At 47.1% G+C, this 17696-nt stretch overlaps 1 protein-coding gene and 1 long non-coding RNA gene across 3 annotated transcripts; one reads left to right on the forward strand and one right to left on the reverse strand.

The window, feature by feature from the left end:
* Positions 1-1276: 1276 nt before the first annotated feature.
* Positions 1277-14558, reverse strand: NENF (neudesin neurotrophic factor). The gene is made up of 4 exons (XM_514182.8): positions 14299-14558; positions 4774-4834; positions 2956-3059; positions 1277-1592 (listed from the first exon to the last, which is right to left on the reverse strand). The coding sequence occupies exons 1-4, from the start codon at positions 14473-14475 to the stop codon at positions 1416-1418; spliced, it is 519 nt and encodes a 172-aa protein (XP_514182.2). The 5' UTR covers positions 14476-14558; the 3' UTR covers positions 1277-1415.
* A 43-nt stretch (positions 14559-14601) lies between these two features.
* LOC107970100 (uncharacterized) lies at positions 14602-17477 on the forward strand. Of its 2 annotated transcripts, none has more exons than XR_001712390.4 (3): positions 14602-14794; positions 15578-15681; positions 17086-17477. It is a non-coding gene; the product is annotated as an uncharacterized LOC107970100 (long non-coding RNA). The 2 variants fall into 2 exon arrangements; XR_001712389.4 differs by having other exon boundaries at positions 17091-17477.
* Positions 17478-17696: the final 219 nt, after the last annotated feature.

Consider the following 17696-nt stretch of genomic DNA (forward strand, 5'->3'; position numbering starts at 1 on the left):
GTCCGCTACAGACAACCTTGGCTGCATAACCAACTTCTAGAATTCTAGGCCAAAAAGTCCCATCTGATAAGATCCAGGCGCATTACTCTTGGATGGCCATCAAGCTCCCATCTTCTTCAGTGCAACCCAGAGGTTTACCATTAGACTCCCCAGCCCTGGAACACATTAAAGGTCAAACCTTGCCCTCAAAAAGGATCTGAGTTCTCCTTGCGATGACTGATAAGGCAATAAGGTGGTGTCTCAAAGTGTGTTTGGGCCTGTTTGTATCACAACTTCCTGAGCAGCTCACTACAAGCACTGTTCCAGGCCATGTTCTAGAAATACTGAATCCTAAGCGCTAGGAGGTGGGGCCCAGGAATCAACATTTTGAACAATCACCTTAACAGATTATTCTGCTTAATGTGAAAATTCTCTCTTGGGGGCAGTTGCTATTTATTTTAATAAAATACAAGTTTTATGTCAAGGAAATTCATCTCCACTGTAAAATGTCTAGGAGCCATCTAACACAGTATTTATCAGCCTCAGTATGGGTGAAATTTCGGACCGGATAATGCTTTGTCAGGTGCATTACAGAATGTTGACCAGCATCCCTGGCCTCGAGATGCCAGTAGCATCCTGCAGTCATGACCAACAAAAATTAAAAAAAAAAAATGTTGCCAGACATCACCCAATGTCCCCAGAGGGAAAAATTTGCCCCCTCTAACAAAAGGGGCTTCCTCCTAAAATCTGACCTAAGTCCAGCATAAGGAATATGCCTCCCGTTCTTGGAATGACCTCCACCAGGCTCTGCCCACACTGACCCCGGCCCTCCTCACCAATCTCCAGCTGCACGTGCACTGAAGCCAGTTCCCACCCTCACTCCAGCCGGGTTTCCTGGCTCCCTTCCCATCGCCCACCCTCCCACCTCACCACTCTCTTTTCCTGCCCATCGCCTAAATGCCCCACCATCCGGCCCCGCAGGACTACGGAAGAACAACACAGCCCACCCGCTTATGTGGGGTGCTGACGGGGCTCCAAGGAAATGGCCTCTGGAGAAGAATTCTCCTTTTGTAAAAATGGGACCTTTATTTTTGTTTTGATTGTAAAGTGAACATGGTCATGGCTGAAAATCTGTCAAGCACAGAAAAGTATAAAGTAAAGGTCGCTCAAAATTCCACTGCCCAGCCAGCTGATACTGACATCTAGGAGGTGTCCCACTTTGGCTCTTATTGATCCCTGGTGTGCAGACAGGGGTCCCCAGGTAGACAGAACCCCTGACCAAGGACAACAGGAGGCATTTGCTCTTCCAGGGTAAGCATCTGTTTTATTCGGATCTGGGTGGCTCAGGGCCTCCAGGCAGCCAGTTTTGCAGGAGATTCAGCACCTAGTGTCTTCCTGCCTCACGCTCCCAAGAACCTGCTCCTGCAGGGGGAACATCAGAACTCGTCCTTGATGTCAAAATGGGGCTGGTCTTCAGGCTTGAAGTCCAGGTTAGGGCTGCCATCCTCATTGAGAATTCTCCGGGCAGTGTAGCCGACGATGGGGTATTTGGCTTTGTACACTTTGGTGAAGACCTCATCCAGGGCCTCCAGTTCCTTGGCCGTGAGACCCGTCTTGGGGAGAAAAGCCCAAGAAAGACAGGAGATGGGGTAAGTGGATAGTGTTTGGCACTGGCCTTTCTCCATCCCTGCCTTGCCTCCCACATCCCTAATGCAAGAGAAAAGATATCTCAACAAACCAAATAATGGACAAATGGCTTAAGAGACACTGCTGTGGAGGGGGCGTGGGGGTGGGAGGGTATAACATACGGGGAGCAATGCTTCATCACACTTTGTGGTTTGACTGATGGCAGGGATGAAAGACTCCAGAGAGCATGCTGGGGTGGGGCAGGGCATGCCCTATTGCATCTGCATCCCCTTCCTCCCCCCGATTAATCCTCCCTCTCTCTACACTCCTCCCATTATACATTTGGCACCTTCCCCTTTCTTAAGTTCTTCATTCATTTTTGTAATATTGTTACATTCATTTTGTTATGAGTTTGGCTCATCTCAATTTATCTCAATGTCAGTTTGATGTTGAGCACAGTTAGAGGAAATTCCAGCCTTACTGTTGGAATTATTTAGACCTTGAATAGGTTTAAAAAACACATTTTTTTTTTTTTTGAGATGGAGTCTCACTCTGTTGCCCAGGCTGGAGCACAGTGGCATGATCTCAACTCACTGTAACCTCCGCCTCCTGGATTCGAGCGATTCTCCTGCCTCAACCTCCCAAGTAGCTGGGATTACAGGTGCGCACCACCACACTCAGCTAATTTTTGTATTTTTAGTAGAGACGGGGTTTCTCCATGCTGGCCTGGCTAGTCTCAAACTCCTGACCTCAGGTGATCCACCTGCCTTTGCCTTCCAAAGTGCTGGGATTACAGGCATGATCCACCACTCCTGGCCTAAAAAATGTTTTAATGCTATCTTCTCCTTCACAGAAATATAAGCATAGAGGGAGACCTTTCTTCCCAACCCAGTTCATCCACAAAGCTACCAAGCATGGCCTGGGGAATGGGTCTCAGAGACTAATAGCAAGGCTGTAAGGGGCTGAAGGGATGGGGTGGCAGGTACAGACCATAAGGAGCATTAGGTTGCCAAAGCAGGTTGGGGCCAAATTGTGATGATCACTGAGTTGGATCACAAGTTCATAAGAGTTTGGACTTGACTCTAGGCAACAGACAGCCATGGAAGGTTTCTGAGTCGAGATGACATGGTAGGATAATCTATTTCAAGAAAATGCCTGGCCACCATACCAAGTGGACCGAAGGGTAAATAAGCTAATTAGGAAGGCTTGCTCTTGCCCAGACACACACACACACACACACACACACACACACACACACACACACACACACACAAGAAAAGAAAAAGAAAAAGAGAAAAAGGCATGGACAAGGAGGTAGAGGATTTTACAAAGGCTTATAATCTGGCTCACAGTGTCATGGGTGAGGTCTGCAGGATCCAAGGACATCTTGGCTACCCCTCTAGTGGAGTCCTTCCCCGTCAAGGCATTGTAGGGGGCTCCTCGTCCATAAAACTCTGTAGTGGGAAGGAAGGAAGAGACGTAAGCGTGGGTTTACATGCAGAGTAACCAGGAGCTTGCACGTGGGGGCGCTCCCAAGGCTCCCACCCAATCCTAAAAAAGACTCCAGGCTCACGGAGAGGCCAAACAATGGCGATACAAAGTCCAGTAAGCCACCCCAGCCATCAGGTTGGATTCCACTTCCTCTAAATGTGAAGTAAGTCACACATGCAGGCTGAGCAGGGATTTTCAGAAAATATAAAATGAGAATAGTCCCCCTACAACCTCTTTTGTTGTTGTTGTTTTTTTTGACAGGGTCTCACTCTTGCCCAGGCTGGAGTGCAGTGGCACAATCTTGGCTCACTGCAATCTCCACCTCCCGGGTTCAAGCAATTCTCCCACCTCAGCCTCCAGAGTAGCTGGGACTACAGGCATGTGCCACCACCATGCCCAGCTAATTTTTGTATTTTTTTTTTGAAGAGATGGGGTTTCACCATGTTGCCCAGGCTAGTCTTGAACTCCTGAGCTCACATGATCTGCCCACCTTGGCCTCCTAAAGCGCTGGGATTACAAGCATAAGCCACTGTGCCTAGCCCCCTTCTCGTTCTGTTTTTTCACCTAAGTGTTAATACTGAGAAAATAGTCTCTTAAAAATATTAGAGATGCAGGCTGGGTGCGGTGACTCATGCCTGTAATCCCAGCACTCTGAGAAGCCAAGATGGGCAGATCATTTGAGGTCAGGAGTTCAAGATCAGCCTGGTTAACATGGTGAAACCTCATCTCTACTAAAAATACAAAAATCTGGGCATGGTGGCGTGCACCTGTAATTCCAGTTACTCAGGAGGCTGAGGCAGGAGAATCGTTTGAACCTGGCAGCTGGAGAAGGTCGCATCACTGCACTCTAACCTGGGCGACAGAGCGAGACTGTCTCCAAAAAAAAAATTAAAGATGCAAACAAGAAAAATGTTCCCTCTTCTTAAATGTTGGTGGAAGCCAAATCTATTTCCATTCAGCAGTGTTTGTTATCAAATAATAGATAAACCAATACAAAACTATCTCCAAGATATCATTAGTAGTTACATTAAATGGCACTAAAATGTTCTGTAATGTTCTATAATGCCAACTCTTTACTAAAGAACACTTCTCTCATTGCTTCAACTAGGGTAAATCATTAAGTTTGAATTTAATTCTACAGGCAATGGAAAGTCATGAAAGGCTTTTGAGTAGAAGCATGTCATTATCGGGGGAAAAAAGCCCCTGCTGAAGTAAAACACTGACAAAGATTAACTCAATCTGCTCATTTAAAATGGAAGGAAGGCCAGGTGCGGTGGCTCACACCTGTAATACTAGCACTTTGGGAGGCCGAAGCGGGTGGATCACAAGGTCAGAAGTTCAAGACCAGCCTCGCCAAGATGGTGAAACCCCGTCTCTACTAAAAATACAAAAAAATTAGCCAGCGGTGGTGGTGGTGCCTGTAATCCCAGCTACTCGGGAGGCTGAGGCAGAGAATTGCTTGAACCCAGAAGGCGGAGGTTGCAGTGAGCCAAGATCGTGCCACCGCACTCCAGCCTGGGTGACAGAGTGAAACTCCGTCTCAAAAAATAAAATAAAATAAAATGGAATGAAAAGGACTTGCCTAATGTTCCCTCCCTTTCCTCACACCTCCAAGTGCTGCTCACTCTGGCTTCTGTGCTCCCTGGAAATGAAGATTCAAAATGCCACACCACTTACCCTTTCCGGAGGTGACATCAAACACCACTCCCTTCACTGCCAAGTAGATGGGCTGATCTTCCTAGAAAGCAGGGGAGAAGCTGTGAAGAGGAGGGGAAGAGCCAGCTCTTCCAGTGCAACTTAGTAAAATCTTCTCCCATCACAAGCTGAGCAAAGAGCAGTGGGTCAAGTCCCAAAGGCTTTCTGTTAAGCCTGGTCCTTGGCGAGCTTGCCACCTGCCTGGGCAGCGTCATGCCCACACACAGAAATTTGGAAAAGTCATAAAGTCTCATGACAAGAATGTGGCAATTCTCTCCTTTATAGAGAAAATCAGGGGCCAGGCACAGTGACTCACGCCTGTAATCCCAGCACCGTGGGAGGCCAAGGCGGGCGGATCACCTGAGGTCAGGGGTTCAAGACCAGCCTGGCCAATATGGCAAAACCCTATCTCTACTAAAAATACAAAAATTAGCCGGGCATGGTGGCACATGCCTGTAATCCCAGCTGCTCGCGAGTCTGAGGCTGGAGAATTGCTTGAACCCTGGAGGCAGAGGTCGTAGTGAACCAAGATCATGCCACTGCACCCCAGCCTGGGTGACACAGTGAGACTCCGTCTCAAAAAAAAGAAAATCAGGAACAGAAGCAACTTCATGGAGATGAAAATTCAAAAGAATAGTAAATGATGAATTACTTATCAGTCCAAATTTCCTTTCCTCTTCATCAATAGACATACACGGATGTGACTGATATGAGCAATCTATTTTATATTTTGCTTCTTACAGGTAACATTTCCTCATATAAACATTTCCACCAAAATGACTGTCATTTAAACAGCTCCATGGGGCCCCATCTTTTTTTTTGAGACAGAGTTTCACTCATGCTGCCCAGGCTGGAGTGCAATGGCGCGATGTCAGCTCACTGCAACCTCCACCTTCCGGGTTCATGTGATTCTCCTGACTCAGCCTCCTGAGTAGCTGGGATTACAGGCACCCGCCACCATGCCCCGCTAATTTTTTGTCTTTTTAGTAGAGATGGGGTTTCATCATGTTGGCCAGGCTGGTCTCGAACTCCTGACCTCAGGTGATCCACCCACCTAGGCCTCCCAAAGTGCTGGGATTACCGGCGTGAGCCACCATGCCCGGCGTAGGGCCCCATCTTATATTAGTGATATTGTCTACCTATTTGTTTAGCTAGCTTTCTATTTTGGGTATTTGGGTGGTTTCCAATCCTTAGAACTATAAATGGCAGCATTATGAATACATGTTTCTATCAATTACTTTCTAATTTGGTGACTTATTTCATTGAGGCCTTTATTTAAAAATTTCTCTCCACCCAGTGAATGCATAGGAAAGTGCCCTATTTCAATATATGGAATTCCTGGGCCTAAATATATGAAAACTTAATCACTGTTTATATTTTATTAGTTTGTCCTGTAACAACATTTATAGTGCTAGAGATATGTAAGCAATGCTGTTTCCCCACCGTTCTACTAACAATGGGCTTTACACTTTTTTTTGGCTCTATTAGCAGGCATAAAATCTTACCTCAGAATTTCCCCATCAAGAAAGAATTACACAAAAAAGGATGGCATTACTTTTCTAGCTTCCATCAAGTTGGGCTCAGGCTGGGACGATGGGTACAGTCCCAAGACACCCAAGACCAGATCTCTCCTTTGTCTCAGTGCCATCAGAGGTGCAGGGGCATCAGCCAGGTGGCTCACAGCCCAGGCGAGGGTGGGAGTCGCTGCTGGGTCCATAGGAATCTCAGGCTCTGCAAGCACCTGCTGCTTGGCCTTCTCTTTGGGGTGGGCCTTAGTGTTCTTGCGCTTGTGCAGCTTATGGTGAAGGGTTTTCATGATCCCATTTAACAGACAGAGGAGCTACTGAGGCTCAGAGAAGCTAAGCAACTTGCCCAAGGAAACACACCTCACTGCCTCATAACCACTCAGGCCTGCTTCTCTGCCTGTCATATGAGGGTAACGCCCACTTGCCTCGGGAATGCTGAGGAAAAGAGTGTATGTAACACCTAGCAGGCACGACACAGGAGCTCAGCAGAGGGCTGCCTTTTATTACTCCAAACCGGCTCCTAAAGACAGGCCCTAGAGGACTGCCATTGACTCTGTGGACACTTGCTCCACCTCATCTAACACGGGTCATTTGAAACGGCCTGGATTTCCAAGCCAGCAGACGGCATTTTTCTTTGTGATGATTTACCGCCTTTCCTTTACCAGGTTTCCTTATTCCTCAGTTTTGATTATTTATCAAGTGGGATTATGTATTTATATCAATTTTTAAAATATATTACAGCTATCATTTAACCCCAGTATTTTGTCATATCTTCCATTCTGTGGCTTTCTCCTTGATACTTCTTTTCTTTTTCCTTTTTTTTTTTTTTTTTTTTTTTGAGACAGAGTCTTATTCTGTCACCCAGACTGGAGTGCAATGGTACAATCTCGGCTCACTGCAACCTCCACCTCCCCAGTTCAAGCGATTCTCCTGCCTCAGTCTCCTGAGTAGCTGGGATTACAGGCACACGCCACCATACCCAGATAATTTTTGTATTTTTAGCAGAGACAGGGTTTCACCATGTTGGCCAGGCTGGTCTCAAACTCCTAACCTCAAGTGATCTGCCCGCCTCGGCCTCCCAAAGGGCTGGGATTACAGGCATAAGCCACCATGCCCAGCCGACACTTATTTTCTATGGGCAAACAGCCATGTAAATATAACATTCACATACATAAGATAAACAAAAACATGCATCTTATCACTAACACTCTTCTTTTTTTGTGGGGCGGGGGGACAGAGTCTAGCTCAGTTGCCCAGGCTGGAGTGCAGTGGCACAATCTCGGCTCACTGCAACCTCTGCCTCCCAGGTTCAAGCTATTCTCCTGCCTCAGCCTCCAGGGTAGCTGGGATTACAGACGTGTGTCACCACGCCTGGCTAATTTTTTTTTTTTTTTTTGTATATTTAGTAGAGACAGGTTTCACCATGTTGGCCAGGCTGGTCTAGAACTCCTGACCTCAGGTAATCTGCCTGCCTTGACCTCTCAATGTTTTGGGATTATAGGCATGAGGCAACACGCCCGGCCAACAATCTTTTTTTTTATGAGAAGGAGTTTCACTCTTGTTGCCCAGGCTGGAGTGCAATGTCATGATCTTGGCTCATCGCAACCTCCGCCTCCCGGGTTCAAGCATTTCTCCTGCTTCAGTGTCCCGAGTAGCTGGGATTACAGACGTGTGCCACCATGCTCGGCTAATTTTTTTTTTTTTTTTTTGTATTTTTAGTAGAGATGGGGTTTCTCCATGTTGGTCAGGCTGGTCTTGAACTCCCAACGTGAGGTGATCTACCCGCCTCGGCCTCCCAAAGTGCTGGGATTACAGGCATGAGCCACTGCGCCCAGCAATCTCCTTTTTTTAACAGTAAAATTTTTATCTCCTCCTTAAACTACTTACTTGAAGGTGTAAGTGCGAAGAGGAAGTCATATTATAGGGGAAGAAAAGAATGTTTAGCATTTTTGAGGCCTCAGAGTGACATAGATACCTCATATGCCATGCAGAGGAATGGTCTTATCAGTAAACAGAGCGTGCTGTGGTGGTGAGTTCTGACCTAGTGTAGGTGGACATCCATGGATAGCACAACCCCCAGGCACAGACTCTCAGGCCTGGGAAATGACAACTGAGAAGGTAGAGGGTGGGTGGAAGGCTTGGGAGTATAAATGCAGACACAGGAATAGAAGTGACACAGAAACAGCCAGGCATGGTGGCTCCCAGCACTTTGGGAGGCTGAGGTGGGCAGATTACTTGAGGTCAGGAGTTTGAGACCAGCCTGGCCAACATGGTGAAAACCTGTCTCTACTAAAAATACAAAAATTAGCCGGGTGTGGTGGCAGGTGCCTGTAATCCCAGCTACTGGGGAGGCTGAGGCAGAATTGCTTGAACCCGAGAGGCGGAGGTTGCAGTGAGCCAAGATCACACTATTGCACTCCAGCTTTGATGACAGAGCAAGACTCCGTCTCCAAAAAAAAAATACAGACACACACACACACAAAACAAAACAAAATCAGCCACTGCACTCCAGCCTGGGTGACAGAGTGAGACTTTGTCTCAAAAACTAAACTAAAATAAAATAACCTTGTAAGGCAGTTATTACTATACCCATTTTGTAGGTGAAGAAACTGAGGCTTAGAGTTTACATAACCTGTCAATGGTTTCTCTGCTGGTAAATAAAAAGTCAGGATTCAGACTCATACCTGTCTGATTCTAAGCCTTTGCCCTTCCTAGGGCAATTCTTCCTTATTGAAAACTTGAATACCAATCTCTGGCCTGCAATCTGTAGACAGTGAAACCCTGCTATCATAACAGGTGTGTGACAAGGCAAAAGCTACCGGTGAACATGTGCAAGCAATATCTCTACCTATCAGGGCAATTTTGACAGGAGTTGAAGAAAACAAGCGCCAAAGAAAGGCACTCTGGAACACACTACCTTTTTTTCCTCTATTTTCAATTTTGTTCAACACACTCACTTTATAACCTGTTATCTACATAAGAGGTCCTCAAAATCACCTCTTCTGTACAACCCTTACTAGAATTACTGGGAGAATGGAGTTCTAAAGAAGCACCAAGGAGATGCTGTCCAGATTTTTTTTCTTTTTTAAAATAGAGACAAGGTCTCACTACGTTGCCCAGGCTGGTCTCAAACTCCTGGGCTTAAGCGATCTTTCCAGCTCGGCCTCCCAAACTGCTGGGACTACAGGTGTGAGCCACCACACCCCGCCCAGATTTTCAGCAAGCATTCGAAGAGGACTAATGTATACCAAAGATTTTTCTATTCCCATATGTGAATGATTTAGGGAGCCATGGATCACTCTGAGGCCCTACAATGCCTAAAAGGAAAGAACTGGCTCTTGGTGCAGTAGATCCAGAACACAGTGTGGTTCTGTGAAAGACACCGACAGCCAGGACACCCATGCTTCACGGATTTCCCATCTGAAGCTGCCACTGGAGAAACTACGCAAATCCCTGTGTGGGTGTCTGAGCTCTCTCACCTTGAACCACACGGTGGGATGTGTGACTGATAGAGGCGGGTCTGCCTTGGCTCTCATCCAAGAAAGAAGGTTTTTTTATATCTAGTAGAAGCAAGTCACTCATTGCTAGATGTTTCAGAAAGGCTTGTTACACAGGTCCACAATCCCACAGCAGAAACTCTTGGGGGTCAGACATGTTTTCAATATGAGAATATGTCAGATTTTAGAAAGGTGTTATGGGGAACATACCATATATTATGCAATACCTCTAGGGAGGTCCAAGGCAACACCCATAATCAAGTATGTTAGTATTTCTCCAGTGAAACATGAACATTCACAGTAAATGGGATAAAGACTAACGTAGACTCATAGCAGCTCCAACAAGGTTCTGTCATCAAGTGATTTCAGATCAAGCTGGGTTTTTCTGTCAAATGACTTGTGAAAAACAAAAATGTCTAGGTTTCAGAGCTTATTAGATTTCTGTAGTGCATGAAAGGACCGTGGACCTGTTATAATGCCTCTTGCTTATATCTTTAATAAGGTAATAAAAATAATAGTAGCTAACATTTATTAAGACTTACGGTGCTAAGCCCTATTCCAGGCCTACGCTAAGCCTGTGCACACCACCATCTCATTTAATGCAGGCATTCACAAAACACCTGCTTAGAGTAGGAACTCTTTTTTTTTTTTTTTTTTTTTTGGTAGAGGTGAGGTCTTGTTATGTTGCCCAGGCTGGTCTCAAACTCCTGGCTTCAAGCAATCCTCCTGCCTCGACCTCCCAAAGTGAGTGCTGGGATTACAGGTGTGAGCCACCACACTCAGCCAAGTAGGAACTCTTATTATAACCATTGTGATGATTTATTTTATGTGTCAATTTGCACAGGTTACTGTACCCAGTTATTCAATCAAATACTCACCTAGATATTGCTGTGCAGGTATTTAGAAGTGTTTTAACATCTACAATCAATTGGCTTTATATAAGGAAATAATCCCAGATAATCTGGGTGGGCCTAATCTCATAATCGAAAGACCTTAACAAGGCTGGGTACAGTGGCTTACGCCTGTAATCCCAGCACTTTGGAAGGCTGAGACGGGTGGATCACAAGGTCAGGAGTCCAAGACTAGCCTGGCCAAGATGGTGAAACCCTGTCTCTACTAAAAATACCAAAAGTAGCTGGGCATGGTGGTGGGCGCCTGTAATCCCAGCTACTCGGGAGGCTGAGGTAGAGAACTGCTTGAACATGGGAGGCGGAGGTTGCAGTGAGCTGAGATCACACCACTGCACTCCAGCCTGGGAAACAGAGCAAGACTCCGTCTCAAAAAAAAGACCCATGGGCTACAGCATCTGCTCCTGCCTGAGGGCTTCCAGCCTGCCCCTTCTGATAGCCTGCTCTATGTATTTCCAATTTGCCCAGCCAGCCCCCGCTATCGTGTAAACCAATCCTTATGATAAACCATTTATCTATCTATATATAGTTGACCCTTGAACAACACAGGTTTGAACTGCATGGGTCCACTTATATGTGGGTTTTCTTCCACCTCTGCCACCCCTGAGATAGCAACACCAACCACTCCTCTTCCTTCTCAGGATGCAGACCTTTATAATGATCCACTTTCACTTAACAGTAAATATATTTTCTCTTCTTTATGATTTTCTTAGTAACATTTTCTTTTCTCTAGCTTACATTACTGTAAGAATTCAGTATATAATACATTTAAAAAATATGTGGTAATCGACTATGTTCTTGGGTCTTGTGGTCAACAGTAGGCTATTAGTAATTAAGTTTTGAGCCAGGCATGGAGGCTCACACGTGTATTCCCAGCACTTTGGGAAACTGAGGTGGAAGAGTTGTTTGAGCCCAGGAGTTTGACACCAGCCTGGGCAACACAGGAAGACCCCATCTCTACAGAAAATTTAAAAAATAGCCAGGTGTGGTGGTGCACACCTGTAATGCCAGTAACTGGGGAGGCTGAGGTAGGAGGACTGCTTGAGCCCAGGAGGAGGCTGTAGTGAGCTGTGTTCCTGCCACTGCACTCCAGGCTTAGCAATAGAGTGAGACCCTGTCTCAAAAAAAAAAAAAAAAAAAGGAAAAAAACTGTAGTTTTGGGGGTAGTCAAAAGTTATACATGGCTGGGTGCACACCTGTAATACTAGCTGCTTGGGAGGCTGCGGCAGGAGGATCGCTTGGGCCCAGGATTGCCAGGCTCTAGTGCACCATGACTGCCTGTGAAAAGCCACTCACTCCATTCTGGGCGACACAGCAAGACCCTGCCTCTAAAAGAAAAAAAAGTTATATGCAGACTTTTGACTGCATGGGGGTCAGTACCCCGAACTCCTGTGTTGCTCAAGGATCAACTGTATAGATATAGATATCCAAATGGTTCTGTTCCCTGGTGAAACCTGGACTAATCCAAGTATCTTACAGATGAACAAAGTGGAGACTCAGAGAGGTTTAGTAGTTTGCCCCAAATCACACAGCAGAACAGGGACTCAAAACCAGGTATGATCCAACGTATTATACAAATTGTCACACTTCTGAGTGAAAGGGTGTTATTAATAATTATCCCTGGATAACAGGCATAGACCAGAACAATCTAGGTCAAACAACAGCGCAGCACAGCTTGAACCCACTGCACTCAACTGCCTCTCTCGTCCCTCGCTCCCCTCCTCTCTCTGGCTCCTTCCTTCCACCTACAGAGATCCTCAGGCTCCACTCCCAAAACAATTGTTTCCTACCCCTGTTTCCATCTCAAGGTCCTCTCTCTGTTTCTCTCAGTTAAATTTCAATCTATAACATCAACATAAAAAAACCAAGGGTCTTTTCTCAGTCCTCATCTTGCAGTTCTGGCACTCTTGCTGTAACCTCAGTGGTGAACTCTCTCTTTCCTTAGATTTTTGTGCCAGTGGTCCCAAAGATCATCGGGTCAGTTGGAGAGTCCCTAGAAAGAAGATTCCAAGAACTCAGCATATAGTTCTACTCACAGCTGGGAAGGAAAAACACAGAGGGAGAATCTAGGGGAATCTATGTGCAGGTTTCCTATGCTCTCTCCCTCCCATGAGGAAGAGCACACTCTTTCCCCAGCAACAAAACTTGACAGTATGTGCCATTCTTCTGGCAGAACATTCCTCTGCTAGAGATGCCCATTAGACTCAGCACCCAAGGTTTTCACTGGGGGCTGGTCACATGGGGCACCCTCTGCCTAGCATATACAGTGTTCAATACTAACCACACCATCGTATATACGGCCTAGGCAAGTGAGTCCACCGTTATTGGGTAGGGAAGGGTGAGAAATCCAGACACTAGACAAGTCCCACCCTTGCAAGTAGGCTTTTCTAAGGAGAGCAGGCCTGCCATGTTAATTCTTTTCTGCACGGATGCCTGGACTCTGAACCATCTGGTTCCCTCTGCTACCGGCAAAAAGGCATCCCTTAACATCCTCACATCCCAGCCATGTCTCCCTCCCTCGGTGTCCTCACTGACTCATGGTTCTAAATGGCCCCTTCACAAATGATGCCCAAACTAGCATCACTGACTAAGGGCCAGGTTTCTGATACCCCCATGCAATCCTAGTCCATATAAGGCCAATTAACTCAGGAATTAGCGAGACCAGGCCAGAGGGTTTTGAAAAACATCAGGCCTCTTCCTGCTCTACCACTAACGGGTGGCAGGCCTCAGTTTCCTTATGTGTAAAAGCAGGAGATGGGTTCCTGCCAGCTCTGAAATACTATGGTACTATGACCTCCCCCCAATGCCGTTCCCCCGCTCCGCATCTAATATCAGCCCCCTGGTGGTCCTTGTCGTGCGGCTCCAGTCCCAACCAACCCAGGTGGACAGGTGGTTGTGAGTTTTCTGGACGCCTCTAGACTATTGACGTGTGTGGGTGTGTGTGGGCGGGGGGTCTCTATTGATGTGTGGGGGGGGGGGTTGTGGGGATCTCTAACCTCCAGTCCACCCTCTGCGCTCGCTTCCAGCTTTGGCTGAGCCCCAGGGGTACATGACCTAAAAGTGGGTTTGAGGAGTCCGATGCAGAGGCCTGGGATACAGGGGCAGGAAAAGGAAGTGCAGGCAAAGACTGGCTTATCCCAGGACCTGTCTCAATTCCCACCTAACCCAGGGAGCAGGCTTTGCTTCCCTCCCTCCGTCCCCCGCCACTCCCCACTATGCGTGGGCACAGTAAACGCCTCGGCTGATGCTAACATGAAAACCAAAAAGTTCTGAGGTCTGTACGCAGATCATCAACGAAAAGGCGGCTAGAGGGGAAATCTCCCGGGGACCGAGGGGGAAGTTCAGGGTGGGGTGTGCGGCCAAAGCGGGGCGCTCCGACTGTTGAGGACTCGTCCTCACCCCTCGGCCATCCGTCCGGGCCTAGAGAGAGGAGGCCCCCCGCCGGCCCAGGGCGCCCGCCGCGGGCCGCGCGTCCCCCAGAGCTTCCTGGGCCGCCGGCGCCTCCTGGGTCCCCGCTCGGCTCGCCGCAGATCGGACGCCACCCCGGGTCCCTCGGCCCGCGACACCCCCGCCTACCTCCTCCCCGCCATAGCGGGCCAGCTCCTCCTCGGTGAAAAGCCGCACTGGGGGCCCCCGCTCGGCAGGGCGCGGTGTCTGCCCGGCCCGGGCTGTGGGCAGCCCCGGGGCCAGCGCCAGGACCAGGGCCAGCGCTGCCAGCGGCCGCAGCCGCCGCCGCGGCGCGGGGCCCACCATGGTGAGCGCGCAGCGCAAGGCAAGGCCGGGCCAGGGCGGCGGGGCTCTAGCACGCCCGCCCAGCGTCCCGGAGTCCCGCCCCGCGCCCAGAGCCTCCCCGAGGGCGGGGACCCGAGAACTCCCGCCCTTCGCGCGCCTCCTGCGCCCCGGGGTGGGGCTGGCCGGGCTACTCGGGCCACGCAGCTGGAACCTGGAAATTAGGATTGGAATCCTGAACTCCTAAATCCAAACTACAGACTGGAAGTTACCAAAAAATGTCACAGTGGTTCCTTGATCAGGTAGAAAGATGACAGAGCCCAACATACCAGAACCTAGAAAGGTATATTTCTAAAATAAGACCCCAACTGTCTTAATTCGCTTTTATTTTTGGCTGATTTTTTTTCTTCCTGGTTGTGTTTAAGTTTCTGGTTCCCAAGGAGATTTTTGCAAAGGGTAGGGTGCTGTTACCGATACGCCCTGAAATAATAATAGCTAACATTTGTGCCAAACTTTGCTCATTACTTTATGCAACAAATATTTTTGAGTACCTCCATGTACCAGGTCACTGGGGACTCACCACTAAACAAGACAGATCCACGCCCACGTGAAGCTTACATTGTGTGGGCAGATAGACAATAAGATGCTAAGTAGTATGTTAGATGGTGGTAAATACTAGGGAGAAAAAGTAGGGCAAAGAGATAGGGAGCACTGGGATGGACATTTTATTTTATTTTATTGTTATGTATTTATTTATTTTTGAGACGGAGTCTGTCTCCTAGGCTGGAGTGCAGTGGCGCCATCTCGGCCCACTGCAACCTCCACCTTCCGGGTTCAAGTGATTCTCCTGCCTCAGCCACCAGAGTAGTTGGGATTACAGGCACCCACCACCACGCCTGGCTAATTTTTTTTTTTTTTTTTAATTTTTAGTCGAGATGAGGTTTCACTATATGCTGGCCAGGCTGGTCTCGAACTCCTGGCCTCAAGTGAACCATCCACCTCATCCACCCAAAGTGCTGGGATTACAGGTGTGAGGAACGGTGCCCGGTTATAGGGATGGTCATTTTAAATAGGCAGGTTAGGGAAGGCCTCACTGAGAACAGGGTATTTGCATAAAAATCTACAGGAGGCGAAGGAGGCGGTCTAGAGGGAAGAGCACTTTGGTCAAAGGATCAGGTGCATAAATGCGGAGGAATGAGGATGCCCGGCTTGCTGGAGGATCAAGGGAAGGTAAGAGGGGTAGGTGAAGTCAGGAAGGAAGCGGGTAAGGGAGTGGGGGTGGATCTTGGGGGCTTCACAGGTTATTTTCAAGACTGGCTTTTACTTTCAAGACTGGAATAGAGGAATTAACAGAAAAGTGGTCTCATTCCAGACCCAAGAGCAGGTTCTTAGACGTCCACGGCAAAGAATCAGGGCAAGTCGCAGAGTATAGTAGTTAAAATAGTTCATTAGAAACTACTCCATTTCTAATAATAGTACTACTGTGTTTCTGAGTAGTATCCTTGCTTTGAAGTAGTACTAAGCAAGTATTGTTTATATAGGAGCACCTCTGCCTTCAATGTAATGCTTGCTTTTATAGGGCTAAAACTAGTGTACTTCATTACAAAAGCCTATGATCAGCTTGTTACAGACTATTAGTATTGTTATTCTCTTGTGTAACTATTGACTTCAGGGAGAATTTATGGGTGTACTGTTATCTTTAAAGTGAAACTCATTTTTAAACTAAGAATGCCTTTTTCCATTATCTCATTTCCTCAACCATAAACATCTTGTGAAGAGTGCCTATCTTCCTGGGAAAGTCGCCCAGCAGGTTTGGCTTTATCTGACCTTTATTCAAGATGGGATCACTCTGGTTAGGACACTTCTGATATAATTCCCTCCTCCTTTTTACAAGGAGACCTTTAATCCTAAGGGGTGCAGGGGGACAGAGATCCATCTTCAGTAACTTCAAGCTGAACAGAAGCGATGATATTCCTGCCTAACCATTAGGATCCCTTTGCCTAAAGTAGAGAGCTAGCCAGTCAGAAAGCATCTGTATAGTGAGGACCAATCATACATAATTCCAAGTCCCAGAAAAAGGTGAAATCTAGAAAATTAACGTGTTAAATTTAAAGAAGCATTGAATAAGCTTAACTTTTATTCCTACATAAAAAGTACAATGCAGTATATTCCACAGCACAAAACAGAATGAATAGAATTATCCCAAGCATGCTAAACAAAAAAAGTTTCCCAAGGACTAGGCAGTTGTTAGAACCAAGCTGATATGGGGTCAACTGACAGCGTGTCAATGGCAGAGATGTGGGTGTCTAAGTCTTTTGTGGCCTGAGTAACATTATGTGAATAGTCTGGAATGTATGCATAACATTCTGTTTTGATTATAGCATAAGTTCCCCCTTTGAGCTGCTGTTAACATGTCCAGAGCCATAGTTTCATAAGGCTATCTGTCTAATTTGAGATGTTTCTTCAGTCAAGAGGGTAAGGGCATGGCGTGTATTATTGAAAACTGCAGCTGTGTTTAGCTACGGCTTTGGCTTGAAGCTCAATGTCAATTCTGGCTGCCTGTGGGGGGAAGATAGTGTCAGGCCTCTGAGCTGAAGTTCAGCCATTGTAACCCTTGTGACCTGCACCTATAAGTCCAGATGGCCTGCAGGAGCCAAGAAGTCTGGAGCAGCCAAAAAAACACAAAAGAAGTGAAACAAAAGAAGCTCCTGCCTTGACTGATTGACCAGCCTTACAACGTTCCACCATTATGAATTGTTCCTGTCCTGCCCCAACTGATCAATCGACCTTGTGACATTCTTCTTCTGGACAATGAATCTTATCATCTCCCCACCATGGACCCTGTGACCCCCTCCTCTGCTGACAATAGATAACCACCTCTAACTGTAACATTCCTCTGCCTACCTCAGTCCTATAAAGCTGCCCCTCTCCTATCTACCTTCACTGACTCTCTTTTCGTACTCAGCCCACTTGCACCCAAGTGAATAAACAGCCCTGTTGCTCACACAAAGCCTGTTTAGGTGGTCTTCTATACGGACACATGTGACAGATAGCCAATGGGTAAAACAACCAAGAAGACTGCTTTTGTCACTTATGACGAGCTTTTACAGTTTCCCAGTTAGATGGGAGAGATTATAATCTAGTGAGGATACATCCTGGGAGATGAAGATGACCCTATGTACATCTTCCAGTCCAATTATAAGGCATATATGGCCAGCCATGTGACCCACATGCCCATAACCAAC

Source organism: Pan troglodytes, chromosome 1, assembly GCF_028858775.2.
Source record: "Pan troglodytes isolate AG18354 chromosome 1, NHGRI_mPanTro3-v2.0_pri, whole genome shotgun sequence".
NCBI classification, from domain to species: Eukaryota; Metazoa; Chordata; class Mammalia; order Primates; family Hominidae; genus Pan; species Pan troglodytes.

Excerpts from the sequence above, each read along its gene's own strand:
- NENF (XM_514182.8), bottom strand. The coding sequence starts at position 14,475 with ATGGTGGGCCCCGCGCCGCGGCGGCGGCTGCGGCCGCTGGCAGCGCTG. Across the intron at positions 4,835-14,298 it reads CCCGCTATGGCGGGGAGGAG|GAAGATCAGCCCATCTACTT; the intron begins GTAGGCGGGGGT and ends CCTGCTTTCTAG. Across the intron at positions 3,060-4,773 it reads TGATGTCACCTCCGGAAAGG|AGTTTTATGGACGAGGAGCC; the intron begins GTAAGTGGTGTG and ends TTCCCACTACAG.